At 41.3% G+C, this 13,253-nt stretch overlaps 1 protein-coding gene across 1 annotated transcript in view; it reads left to right on the forward strand.

Moving 5' to 3' along the window:
* The window catches only part of nbeab (neurobeachin b), a 181,965-nt gene extending 169,821 nt beyond the window's left edge, over positions 1-12,144 (forward strand). The window contains exons 49-57 of the mRNA XM_034548212.1: positions 3,724-3,813; positions 4,752-4,944; positions 5,592-5,663; positions 5,814-5,969; positions 6,623-6,793; positions 9,558-9,659; positions 10,038-10,234; positions 10,853-11,004; positions 12,054-12,144. Coding sequence (XP_034404103.1) covers positions 3,724-3,813; positions 4,752-4,944; positions 5,592-5,663; positions 5,814-5,969; positions 6,623-6,793; positions 9,558-9,659; positions 10,038-10,234; positions 10,853-11,004; positions 12,054-12,144 — 1,224 coding nt within the window. The remainder of the gene's footprint in view (positions 1-3,723; positions 3,814-4,751; positions 4,945-5,591; positions 5,664-5,813; positions 5,970-6,622; positions 6,794-9,557; positions 9,660-10,037; positions 10,235-10,852; positions 11,005-12,053) is intronic.
* Positions 12,145-13,253: the final 1,109 nt, after the last annotated feature.

A 13,253-nucleotide genomic window follows, 5' to 3' on the forward strand; every position in this document is an offset into this window, starting at 1 on the left:
ATATTTTGCATGAGGGGTTTTTAGCTGTCTTACACCCTGCCTACTGTTACCCTGAGAGATGACAGTACTGTTAGTTAGTTTCACATTAGGAAGCCTGCTACTCAGACTCCCTAATTGTGCCCAGTTGATGTTGTCGCTATTGTGACATGAGAATGTATTTGTGCTGGAGAGAGACATTGCTTCAGCTAATTGCGACTGATGTAATGCTGGTATGATGAGCACTAATTACGACAAGCCTTCATACCTTCAATCATGTTTCTCATTCCAGATAGATTCTTCCTCTCCCTGTTACATAAACTATAACCTTCTAAACCCCACACTAAATCTAAGCAGTATCCTAAAAATACATTATAAATAAGTCTAGTGCAGTTAATGTATAATAAAGTTATGTTCTTGTAATTTTTGAACAATAATACTTAAAAAAATGTAGTATAGCAGATAAATATATATATATATATATATATATATATATATATATATATATATATATATATATATATTAACTTTCCAGTATTATATTGTATTTCTGGTCTAGAATTATTGTCGAAGAGGGATATTTTTTCAAAGCTAATATTATAATTTCCCAAGTTCAGTATTTCTCCAGGATCATTACATTAAAACAGTTTACTGTACTTTAACTCTCTTCTATGAAATGATTGAATTTAAGTTGAGCTATTTCCTTCACGGTCTATGGGGAAATGATTGATTGGTGATTTCTGAAGGATTTATCATATCATTATTCACATTAGTTTTTACCACACCTACTATCCTGCACAGGCCAGGTCTGTGAGCTGCCTGGCTGAGTCAGTAAGGTGCAGCATAGAAAAAAATGCCCAATGAATGTCTCGCTAAGACCTGCTGAAATGTGACGATTGGCTGCAGGGTATTGATTCATTCTGGTCTTGACAGGTGAAGCTGCATATCTGGTGTTAGTCATAACAATTAAGGCATTTAAAATGTCAATAAATTAGAGGTCATGAGAGATAATTTCCGCCCTTTGTGTCAGATGGAAATGATGACACGCTTTCTGACATGCCATCGGGCCTCTGGTTGAGGGCACGATGACAGCTCTACTGGGCACACTGCCGGAACAGCGGTCCTTCTATGCAACGCTCCTCCTGACAGCCTTCTCTTATGGAAAAACATGACAGCAACCCCTTGATTCAGGCCGCTGTGTCACTCAGAAGTAAACAGACAAATTATTCATCAGTGGGACTCCTTTCCTTCTCAGCTGCCACCGTCCCTCCCGTCCACTGAATCGACAGAGACAACAAAGTGTGCTGTGGCTAGCCAATGAAGGGTTTGAAGCAGCTGAGGTATATTTCAATTGATTTCACCTTGATATTCTCATAGTGATGGGACCCAAGTGGTTAAATGCTTGACCTTAATAATAACAAACGTCTTTCATATGTATCACATAGAATAAGATTCGGTGTGCATTGTCATTGATGAGCGTCACTAGAGGGAATCACCTACTGGTAAACGCATTGTTTGAGACATTTCTGCTCCCACATACAGTAGTGCTCATTTCAACTCTTAAGTTGTCACTCAAGAAACACCCACAGGCTAATTCTTTGTTAGTACTTAAGCTTATCTGGATATATTTAAATCCTTATCTTAAACAAAAAAGGCAGCAGTGTCATCACACGAGGAAGTATCACAATCAGACAACAATTACATAAATGTGTTTGTTTATGTGTTTTGGCATGGGTCAGTATGGTTTCTGTGCTGCTTTATCTGTTTTTAGAATCAGTTGAACTACTGAAAAGTAAATCTGCACAGTCTGTCAAAAGGTTAAAGGTTGAGCAGCTATATATTTGTAGTAGCCATCGCTGATCTCAGGTGTCGTGACTCAGCATGATCCCACGCTGCTTAGCGGGTCAATGCAAGGCCATGTTTGCATTCTGTCTGACAGCACTGTTGTGTTGCTGCATTGCATGAGTTCACCGGAGAATGTTGTTGGGGGATCATCCTCCACGGAGTCTCTCTGTCACCAATTTGGGAACCAGGCAGCAGATAGAGAGAGAGCTGCAGCTCACCTCTGAAGCCTTTCGCTCATGCCAAAATCGGATGCGAACAAAGTCACACAGACAGACATGCAGACACAGGGTGTTATGATGGATGTTTGGTGCTCATCCAAGCAAGGCAGTTGTTGCTGGGAGGGGAGATCATCCAGATGGCTTTGGCAATAAGTGTCACTTATCAGCCAAAAAAGCAGAGCCTGAAGTGACTTAAACTAATGAACTGCCTGTTAAGTGCGCTCCATCTCAAACTGAGTTTCTGACATACCTCAGAGAGGATTAGTGTTGAAGCACCTGTGAGATATTGACATGTTTTGATCATACAGTGGAGGAACATGTACAAGAGTTAACCTTCAAGTCAGACCCCCTTCCCCCTACACACACACAAACGTGTCAAGGTTGTCTAAGACAAACCAGAATGGGATACGCAGCTGCCCAGTTCCCCTGGTATTGGAATCATCACAAGACATATGGTCCTCAGTCTTTCTGATCTTTTGTATCAAATTTCTTTATTTGATCAGACATCATGACCCTCACCCCAAACCTAACCTTTAATAGCCATAATGTTAGCTGCTTATTACTTGACGGACTGCGTTGTAAAGAAACACTGACTAGCACTTAATGGTTGCCAAACCACTGCAGTGCGACAGCGCTCAACCGTGTGGACAGCGCCTTTTTTGGTGCTGTGGAAGATAGGAAGTGACCAGCGGGTGTTGGGGGAGACTGTTTGGCTTGCAGGTGGCCTGTCCTGAATCAGTATCACCTCCAAACTTCACTTCTCACATCTCCCTCCGTGGCATGTGGTACCCAATAGGTCCTTTTGATTGTGAGTGGTGTGTACAGGCGGAGGAAAAATGAGGGCTAGTCACCCAGGCAGTCAGAAGGGCGGGCGAAAGGCTGAGCGATGTATGTTCCATTGTGCACAGTGGCATTGACGGACATCTACAAGCTCCCCTCTGATGGTGCAAGTGGCTCCAGTCACATCAATCACTTCTACCACGGAGTGCCCCACTTTCAGTTAAACTCAGCAGCTCTCACTGCTTATTCTTTCCTCACTCACTGGAGGCAATGGAGATCTTTTGTCTGTATAACATTTTTCTAATTGTAGTAAATGCTCGATTCCTCCAGTTTTTTTCCTGTGACGTGCCATTTTTAGTTTTTTTTCTTTTTCTTCTTTGTCTCAAGTATCCATACTCCCGTTATATAACCAACAAGTCATCCTTCATCAAGGTACTCTCTGCTAAATTGCCTTGGTGTGCTTGTTTGATTTTGTGCCTCTGTTTCATACTTATGTGTGTGCATGGACATGCTTTTCCCCTTTGTTTCAAGCATCAGAACATCTAAAAGCAGGCCAGCCTGCTGCAGTCTTAGCTGGATGTCACTCCAGGTTAACGTTTATGCAGTGGGGGCCCCTGCGCCTGGAAATGGGAATGGTTAACTGAAGCATGTTAATAGGAAAAGGCTTGTCTCTTCCATACTAACACTTGGATGACTCTGCAGGCTTGGGGGCGGGGGAGGGGGAGCACCCAGGCGGATTGGGAGTGCTCCCCTTTCCCTTTACCTCCCCCTTTCCTCAGAAGCACGGCTGAGTTAGGATTTGCTTGCATTGTCAAGTAACGCATTGACCCATCACTTTGATGCATATTGATTGTGACAGCCGCGCTCTCTCTCTCCCCTTCTCCACTCTCTCTCTCTCCCGCAGGCCACAGAGGCACAGATCCAGAGCTTTGGACAGACACCATTTCAGTTGCTTATTGAGCCACATCCTCCACGCAGCTCCGCCATGCACCTGGTGAGAGCCACGAGCATGCTGGGAAAATTCCCTGCACCTCTGGTGGTAGTGTGAGTGAAAGAGGATTTGTCGACCAGTGCAAACCTGGATGGTGATGGTGTGCGTGCCTGTGTTGTTCCTAATTTATATATATATATATACATATACATATATTTATATATATACATTTTCAGTACCAGTTTGGCTGCCTTGTTTTATAGTTGTTACTTCCTACTAGCAGTGTGGTGTAAAGGGAAGAGTGCTCCCTACTGGCCTACTAGCTCCCCTCTTTTGTCATTATCCCCACATGGTTCTCTCTTTGTAGGGCAGATCCCTTTCAGACCTTTTAGATACATTTTCTATCTTTGCAACCGACTTGAATATTTGTATACACTACTGTCACAATGTGGGACAAGGTAAGAGCTAAAACTGGTTCACAACTCAGAGTATGGTCAGGATCACCATCACCTCCATTGTTTTAACGTATGCTATACATGTAGTTTAATCCATTGCTCTAAAGGTTGAGCTGGATTTTACAGTGGTGAAATAAGCGTATCTTCAAAAACTCATGCTGTCTCTTTGAATGCTTCTTCTTTCTGTACAAATCTTAATCTGTCTGATACATGTATCATGTATGTACCATCTCATGTTTACAGCATACGCCATCTCAGTTTTCCATGTCTTACCCTAGTCTGACCAGTCCCTCGTCTGACTGCACTGTCCAGAGGGGGCAGTGCATGAAGCTCTCCTCTGTGTCTGAACCTAGTTTTTCCTTCAACCTCCACACTAATTGTCTCTTTCCATTATGTTTCTCCTATCTTTTCATACCTCTTCATCCCCTGCCTTCCTGCGGCGGCCCCTTCCTTTTCCTGCTGCTCTTTCCTTGTACTCCTCCTCCTCTATCACCATCACATCCCTCCATCCTTCACACCCTGTCTTTTCTCTCTTCTACTCAATAGTGTTTCCTTCCACAGAGTCCTCTCATGTTCAAGGACCAGATGCAGCAGGATGTCATCATGGTGTTGAAGTTTCCATCCAATTCGCCAGTAACGCATATTTCGGCCAACACTCTGCCCCATCTTACCATACCTGCTGTGGTCACTGTCACCTGCAGCCGGGTATTCGCCGTCAACCGATGGCACAATACCGTTGGTGAGTGGAGCTCAACACATAAGCCCTTGTAAAAAAGTTGCTATACCACATGTGATACCTACCACAGCAGTGGCCCTGTAAAATCACTTCATCACTGTCTCACACAAACCTGCCCACCGCTAATAGAGCTGTAGCCAGCTGGCTATGTGAGAGGCTAGCACCTTAAGGTAAGCTGACCATGAGTGTTTCCACATGTTCCTTTTCAGACATGTGTGAACAACATTACCCACAGAGCCCCTCCCTGCGAATCAGCCTCACCTCAGGGTCAAAGGGCCAAAGCAATGGTTACTAGGAAATTAGGCCGCAACTGCACCACATTCTCATCACACGTCCCCATCTGTCACTGTAGAGACACACAGAGCTCAGGACCAAAGAGTCCACACTGTGTGGCTGCTCTGGCTGCTCTGGCTGCTCCCACTATAATGAACACAGCTGCAGCACCCGTGCCATCCTGTCGAAGAGGAGGGAAATGTGGTCTGGCTTTTCAGAATAATGATAATATGGTTTCCATATTTTCAGGCATGTTGCCGTTTCAAAACTGGCTCCAGATACAGATTGTATGGATAAAATGTGTAAGAATGCACACGTGCAGAGGTGAGAAATAACATTAATGATTAATTTCCTTATGTATCCCTGTCTGAATCCAGGTCTTAGAGGAGCACCTGGCTACTCTATTGAGCAGGCCCATCATCTTCCTATAGAGATGGATTCTCTGGTTGGTGAGTAAGCTTCCTTGTTTTGAATTGAAAAAACACCATCAAACTGCAAAAAATTGACCTTTGGCTTTCATATCCGATTTAGCTATAGGGGGCTTAATTAATCTCTTGAACACCTCAGATATGAGTTCTGTTTTGCCTTTTCTTACACAGCCAACAGTACTGGAAGCAACAAGCGTCAGATCACGGACCTAGTGGACCAGAGCATCCAAATCACAACACACTGTTTTGTGGTGACAGCTGACAACCGTTACATACTGGTGTGTGGCTTCTGGGACAAGAGCTTTCGTGTGTACTCCTCCGAAACAGGTAGGTTACAGTGTAAACTCTATTTTCTATAGAGGTGTGCACCGATGTGTGGAATGCTATGTAGGGAATAATACAGTACTGTCTTTGCTCTCTCCTGACAAGCTGTGTAGAAACAGTTATCAATATACTGTAATACGCTGGAACTCATTAAAAAGTAAAAAGGGTTGTTTCTGCTAATTTCCTTTCCTTTGACAATAATTCCCCCAGATTAAAATGATAATATCATTAACATACCTGTTTAGTTATATAAATGAGCATCACTGCAGCTTAACAAGCAGCATTTACTAAATGGTTTTAACTTGGGGGTTACGACAGCCCTAAGGGGATGAGATGAATCTCACAAGAGGATTGACTAAATAAATTTAAAAAATGGTCTCTTAGTGCATAGGTTCATCTCTTCCTACCTACAAACATTGTTTATATATTACAAACTCAAAATTTTAAGAGGGCCCGAACAAAAAGGCTGGGAACTGCCGATTTACCACATCACACACATTGTTCCACTATTTCATGAAATACTCCCTTGACTACAATGGGGCTAGTGGGGCTTTTGAAACCAGCCAGCAGTAGTTTTATCCTGTTTCATTTCAGGAACATCTGACTATCTATTTGTTTGCCAACACCAACAACATGTTTGTACATATTTTCTTTAGGCATGCTGACCCAGATAGTTTTTGGCCACTGGGACGTGGTGACATGTCTGGCCAGATCAGAGTCCTACATTGGGGGAGACTGCTACATCGTCTCTGGGTCCAGGGATGCTACACTTCTGCTGTGGTATTGGAGTGGGCGGCACCATATTATCGGCGACAATCCCAATAACAGTGAGTACGAGAGACTACACACGTGCCATGCTCACACACCACACAGAGTGTATACACTAGTATCACCCTCTGGACAAGGTTACAGGAATCTTTTTACATTGATTAGTATTTCAGCAGTGAAAAATGCTACTTGACTGTAAAGCAAGAGCCTTTGATCAATAGTGGAAAAAACGGCATAGACAGAGAGGATAATTTATTAGCGCTGTAGATATGACATATTAGTGCTGCTTTCAAGTAGAGGACTCCAGATGTCTTAGCATTTAAAATGATAGACCCCAGTATTATTTATTCTGCTCAGTTCATTCTGTTGCGTATTCTCACTGATTGTCTGTGTTCAAAACAATCCATCAGAGTAGGGAAAACAGATATACAGTACATTTCAAGTGAGGAGCTCCATATGTGGTGTGGAATTGGAAAACTGAAGATGGGGAAGAGTGTGTGTGTGTGTGTGTGTGTGTGTGTGTGTGTGTGTGTGTGTGTGTGTGTGTGTGTGTGTGTGTGTGTGTGTGTGTGTGTGTGTGTGTGTGTGTGTGTGTGTGTGTGTGTGTGTGTGTGTGTGTGTGTGTGTGTGTGTGTGTGTGTGTGTGTGTGTGTGTGTGTGTGTGATTTTGTATTTTGAATTGTCACATATTCTAAGAGCTCTGGTTTAGTTTAAAGTGTTCTCTAATTAACTTCACAGAGGCTCCGACAGTTAATTAAGAATTTCAGCTTGGTTGCCTCCAATTAGCAAGGGGCAAAAGCACTTGTGTAGGAAAACAGTATTCCCTTGATATTCACACTGCTAGTGCTTACAGTGCATCTTCAAGTGGACACTGGAGAAGGAAACGACACAGCTCATCTCAAGAAACAAAACACAGGATGGGTTTTCACTCAATCAAATCCCTTGCAATGTCTTATCAATGTCTAATCAATATATCATGATGTCAGAAACACTGTGGCATAGCAGATAATAACCTAGCTTGGTTCTAGAATGCAGAGCAAATGTGTAGGAACCTGGACTATGTGAAGAAAAAAGGGCAGTGCAGAATCAGCTAAAACCTTTACATATGTTTGACACGGCATTGGACAAATATTTACAGCCAGTCATTATCACTCATGTTCAATTATAAAGGGCAGGCATTTGCAAGGATCCGCAGGGATAAAGCACTACTGCCTTTTCATGTCTTCACACTTGAAGCCCTCAAATGAATGTCATATATCACACCAGAGTCCTCTTTATTCCTGTACGTATTCACTTTTTCATTGAACAATCTTTTACACAAGTCTCATTCTGGTGATTTCACACCCATTACATGTTCTATTTTGCTGGTTGAAGGCTGTGTGAATATGTACTGTATCAGCAGCCCTCCGGATCACTGCTTCTCATCCCTGTGCCGTGCCAAATAAATTGATTTCACAAGCGCCCCGAAAGGCTGCATGTGTCTTAAATGTATAATAATTAAAATAACTTCCAGCTCAATCATAGCCCTGCCTCACTCGGCCCATCACACCGGTGCAAGGGGATATTTGCACTGGGTAATTGTGGTGGGTGACTTTGGCTTGTCCCAAGGGCTAGGAGAGGGTGGGGGGTACGCAAGGCAGGCTGATTGAATCTTTTGTCGGTTAGGTGAGCTGCACAAGGTTCCTTTTTCCCCCTGGAGGCCTTTTCTGACACTTGTCCTATTCAGCTTCCCTCAGCAGTGGGTGCTGGGACTGACAGCGCTGCTCAGGTCCTGGTCTCTAAGGGACTGTGCTGCATCGATCACAGTCCAGCTCACTGACTGGACCGCTACAGCTGCAGAGGCGATATGCCGAGCTAGACGAGGACAAGATGGGGTGAGGAGGGGATAAGAGAGGAGGAGAGCGGTCTGACATGTGTCCACATTATCTATCAGGACTTAACTGTCATCGTGGTGGATAGAGAAACTTTCACTGAATTGGCTGAACCTTGAGTCACATGTGGATACCAACAAATAGTGTATATTCAATGGTGTTAGTTGACCATGAGTTGCCGTCCCTAGTGGAACACCCTAATTGTAGTGTGATTATCTTATTTAAAAGTAACAATACAACATAAATACATTTAAATAAAAGAATATACAAAATATAAGTATTCTTTTTTTTCTGTTGACACTATCTATCGGTAGATAGATAGTGTCAACAGCACCTTCGACCCCTCATCTATGGTTTAATACTTCATGTACATTTTAGTTTATTTGCTTTTCATTGGCTGTCTATGGTCTGCATTTATTAATTGTTGTTGTCAAATACAGATTATTTCCCTTGATTACGTTATGTTAGTAATGGTTTGTGTGTGAACTATCCGTAAGACGCAACAGTATGTAGGAACATTATGAAGGTTTATTCAGTATTGGCGATCAGTGCATTTCAGACTGAGCCAAGAGGTCGGCTCCGGTGACGAGAAACTCCCCTCACTAACCTCTCCCCTGGTCATCATCAATCATGTGACACATGGGATGAAATCAAGTTGCTCGGCTGCCATCAGTGGGCATCCTTGCATTTACATGACAATTCAAAGGGACCTCCCGGCTCGCAGATGTGTCACAATCACATTGCTTGTGTTTCAGGTTTGATTTGACTTTATTCCCTGGCGAAGGTTTGGTGGTTGTTGCAGACCATTGCACGGAATTCCCAAATTTGGAAATTCGGCTGCCAATGACCAGTACATTTAGATCACCTATTCAGATGTTTAGGTGATGTTTTTATTGTCATTCAATTAATCAATACATGTATTTTATTATTTTGTGTATGTGTCATTCTTTAGGTGACTATCCAGCACCACGAGCAGTTTTGACGGGTCATGACCAGGAAGTTGTGTGTGTGTCAGTCTGTGCAGAGCTGGGCCTGGTCATCAGCGGAGCCAAAGGTACTTTTTTGTTTCCCTTTTAATGTCATTGTCATCAGAGAGGAAAGAGCAAGTGAAGGGCACTCGAGGTTTGAGCTGGCAGATTGAAATACAATACTTTAAATTACCAGTCTATTACCAACCCACATTGAGAGACAGGTATTACTTTATGAAAATTCTAGACTTCTAAACTCTTACCCAGCTGAACAACATGCCTCACAGAAAGTGTTGGAACCAGGAATATATCTCTTTAAATGCTGTAGAACTGTAGACATTTTAATGTCCAATTGATAAAGACAACATAGATGTTTTACATAATAGCATTATTATTATTATTATTATTATTATTACATGATAGCGGTTTGGTCATATTTGTCTGTGCATGTTTTGCTTCGACAGAAGGTCCATGTCTGGTTCACACCATCACAGGGGACCTGCTTCGGGCTCTGGAGGGACCGGACTACTATCAGTGCCCGCGGCTCATCTCGGTGTCCAGTGAGGGCCACTGCATCATCTACTATGAGAGGGGCCGCTTCTGCAACTTCAGCATTAATGGAAAACTGCTGGCACAGATGGAAGTCAATGATTCCACCAGGGTAGGCTTACTTTTTGACACCATATAATCCATTAGAGGTGTGGATGCATTTTTGTTAATCTGTAATCTTAGATACTTTAACAATTAAAATAGTGGGCAGCTACAAATCTTTAAGTAACAAAGCTTGCATTTAAATACTAGGCCATTTTGCATATGTGATTGCTTGATGATTTCATGTTGGATAAGATGATTGTAGCGTGCAACAGGATGTTTATTAATGGTTGCCTGAAAACTTAACAAAATAGTTTACAATGTTATTAAAAAGGTTATCAAGGTATTCAGTGAGCAGTCTGACTGATACTGTATGTTTGTGGATCAAATACTTTACATGGCCTGGATCATAATATACGTTTTAGGGGGGGTAATTTTAAGTATGGTTTTGAGATGTAAATGTAGTATTGCCATTATCCATCTGAAATGTGTCCAAAGCAACTGCATGTTATTCTCATATTGCACATGAAACTCTACAATCACAAATGTTGGTGTTTAATTTGTGAAAATAGAGATTTGTTAATCAATTACATATTGTAAATGCTCCAGCAAGACAACTGTCATTAGAAGGTACAATCAAAGTTCATTTGGAAGTGACCTGTTGAACCGCTCTCTGTACCAATTGTAGGCTATTCTCCTGAGCAGTGATGGCCACAACCTGGCCACAGGTGGAGATAATGGAGTGGTGGAGGTGTGGCAGGCCTGTGACTTCAAACAACTATACGTCTACCCTGGCTGTGATGCTGGTATCCGAGCTATGGACCTATCACATGATCAAAGGTCAGAGCAGGCTTGTATGGTAGCAGTTACCTGACACAATGTATCAACATGTACAGTATAGCTTCTCAAAGTGGGGCCAGCAGGATAACTGCGGCCTTCTTAAACATTTAGTGCAGGCCCTGAATAATATGAGAAATACATGCATTATATTTTAATCATCCATAGTCCTTTTCAATACTTTCGCTTATAATCGCTTAGATCTAACACACTACTTTGCAGAAAGTATGCTCTATCATCAATGCTAGTGTTGGACAATTTGGCAATATAATCTAAAATTGAGATGAAAAATATCCCTACATTTTCAATATCTGGACTTTTACTCTCAATCATATGCTTGCTCCCTAAATTGGCACTAAATCATCAACACTTTGAATACCACAGGATACCATTAGAGATTTCACTATATATATGTATATATGTCTATATATATATATATATATATCATACAATTAATAACTTAAGTAATTTAACATTTACATATAATAATGTAAAATATTATAATAATAATAAAAATTCATATAGTAAGCCATGTTCACTCGGTAGGTTGACATTAGGTAACACAAGTGAGCCATGGACCGTAACTCGATGTACAGAGGCACATTCTGCTGTTGCTCTGTTCATTGTGCTTGAGCATTTAAGCCCTTGGGCTGTAGCAGTACAAGACGACCCTGTGAAATCAGCTGCTTTTCCTACATACCAGCCAGCCTCGGACACGAGAGCAAAGTGGTTGCAAGATACTAGCACTCAATGGTCTACTTCAGTTGTCAGAGGAACCCCGTGATTTAAAGTTAGAGCCCCAGATGACCTCCCGTGCTCATTTCATTCAACACTATGGAAATAATCTTTTTCAATGAACACATTTTAATACATTAGTTCCTTGCATGTATAAACACACCTTTGAAATATGAAAACATAATGCAATAAATCACAATATGACAAACTAATGAGATTAATGTAGTGAGTTTCTATTTTCCCACATTTTATAAGGTTTACAATCGGTTTCTTGACATTAAGATTTAATTTAATTTCCTGGTTTTGTTGCTCTTCAGGACTTTGATCACAGGCATGGCCTCTGGCAGTATCGTGGCATTTAACATTGATTTCAACCGATGGCACTACGAGCATCAAAACAGGTACTGAGGAGAGACGGATCAATGCAGTAAGAGGGAGTGTGGCGGGTTAAGAGAAATACCTACCAACCAGTGACCGAGGTGTGCTGCAGAAGATGGAGGTCCAGTGGGCCAGAGAACATCACCATGGTTACACTAATGAAGAACAAGGTGTGCTTACATGTCGCTATGTGTCTGTTGGTTTTCAGGTCTTACCCAAGCACCAGCTGATGCATTTCCCCAACTCAAACAGGTCTGTTGTTCTGGGCAAAGAGAGACTTAGACTGAGAACACAATTACACAGTTACTAAAACATACATGTAAGCATTAAAGTTCCTCTTTTAAACTATGATGATGCAAAACAAAATGAATCCTTAATGTTAGGAACATTTATACAACATTTGTATGGCAGATGCATATCTCACTGGGAACATTTTTCTAAAAAAAAGAAAAGAAAAAAAAGTTAACCTACTGTAAATATGTATGTAAAGGCTGAGAAAAACATCTAAATGCTGTTAAACTAGCCACCATGTTACTAACATTTTCATCACACAAGCTATGTAAAATTGTCTTCATTGAACTTCAGATATTAGTTGGTTAATAATACATGTATATGGCCATTGTTTGCTCATTGTTATTAACAGTGGTCAAATGTATGTGTATGTGAAAAGACAATGTTCATTGTTGTGTTGTATTTAATTGTCTATGTGGAAGAAAAGTAGAATTCAGTGTGAGCTTAGTCCTTTGTGAAATGTTTGTTTTCAATCATGATATCAACAAAAAGGACAATAAATTGGGATATTTTCATATGAACTTTGAATCAAGGACTATTTAGTTTATCAATGCAAAAATTAAATAATTTAAATAATTCAAGTGGGACATTTGAAACGGCAGTTATCAATCTTGGGTTTGTTTATTCCAAAAACATATCCAGAGAATTGAATACCATATTTGTTGGTTCTCATGACTGTTACGTTGTTTGTGGTAAAACTGTAAGAACTTTTGTCAAAGGAAGTGTTATTTTTAAAGGCAGTCTACAATTGTAACTGCAAACAATAGTACTGTTACTTGCGCATCTCAGTTGTTTTCAGTTTGCAAAAAGCTTTGCTTGTTTACTTTGTATGTGAATTCATGGACACC

Source organism: Cyclopterus lumpus, chromosome 13 (assembly GCF_009769545.1).
Source record: "Cyclopterus lumpus isolate fCycLum1 chromosome 13, fCycLum1.pri, whole genome shotgun sequence".
In the NCBI taxonomy this organism is placed as follows: domain Eukaryota; kingdom Metazoa; phylum Chordata; class Actinopteri; order Perciformes; family Cyclopteridae; genus Cyclopterus; species Cyclopterus lumpus.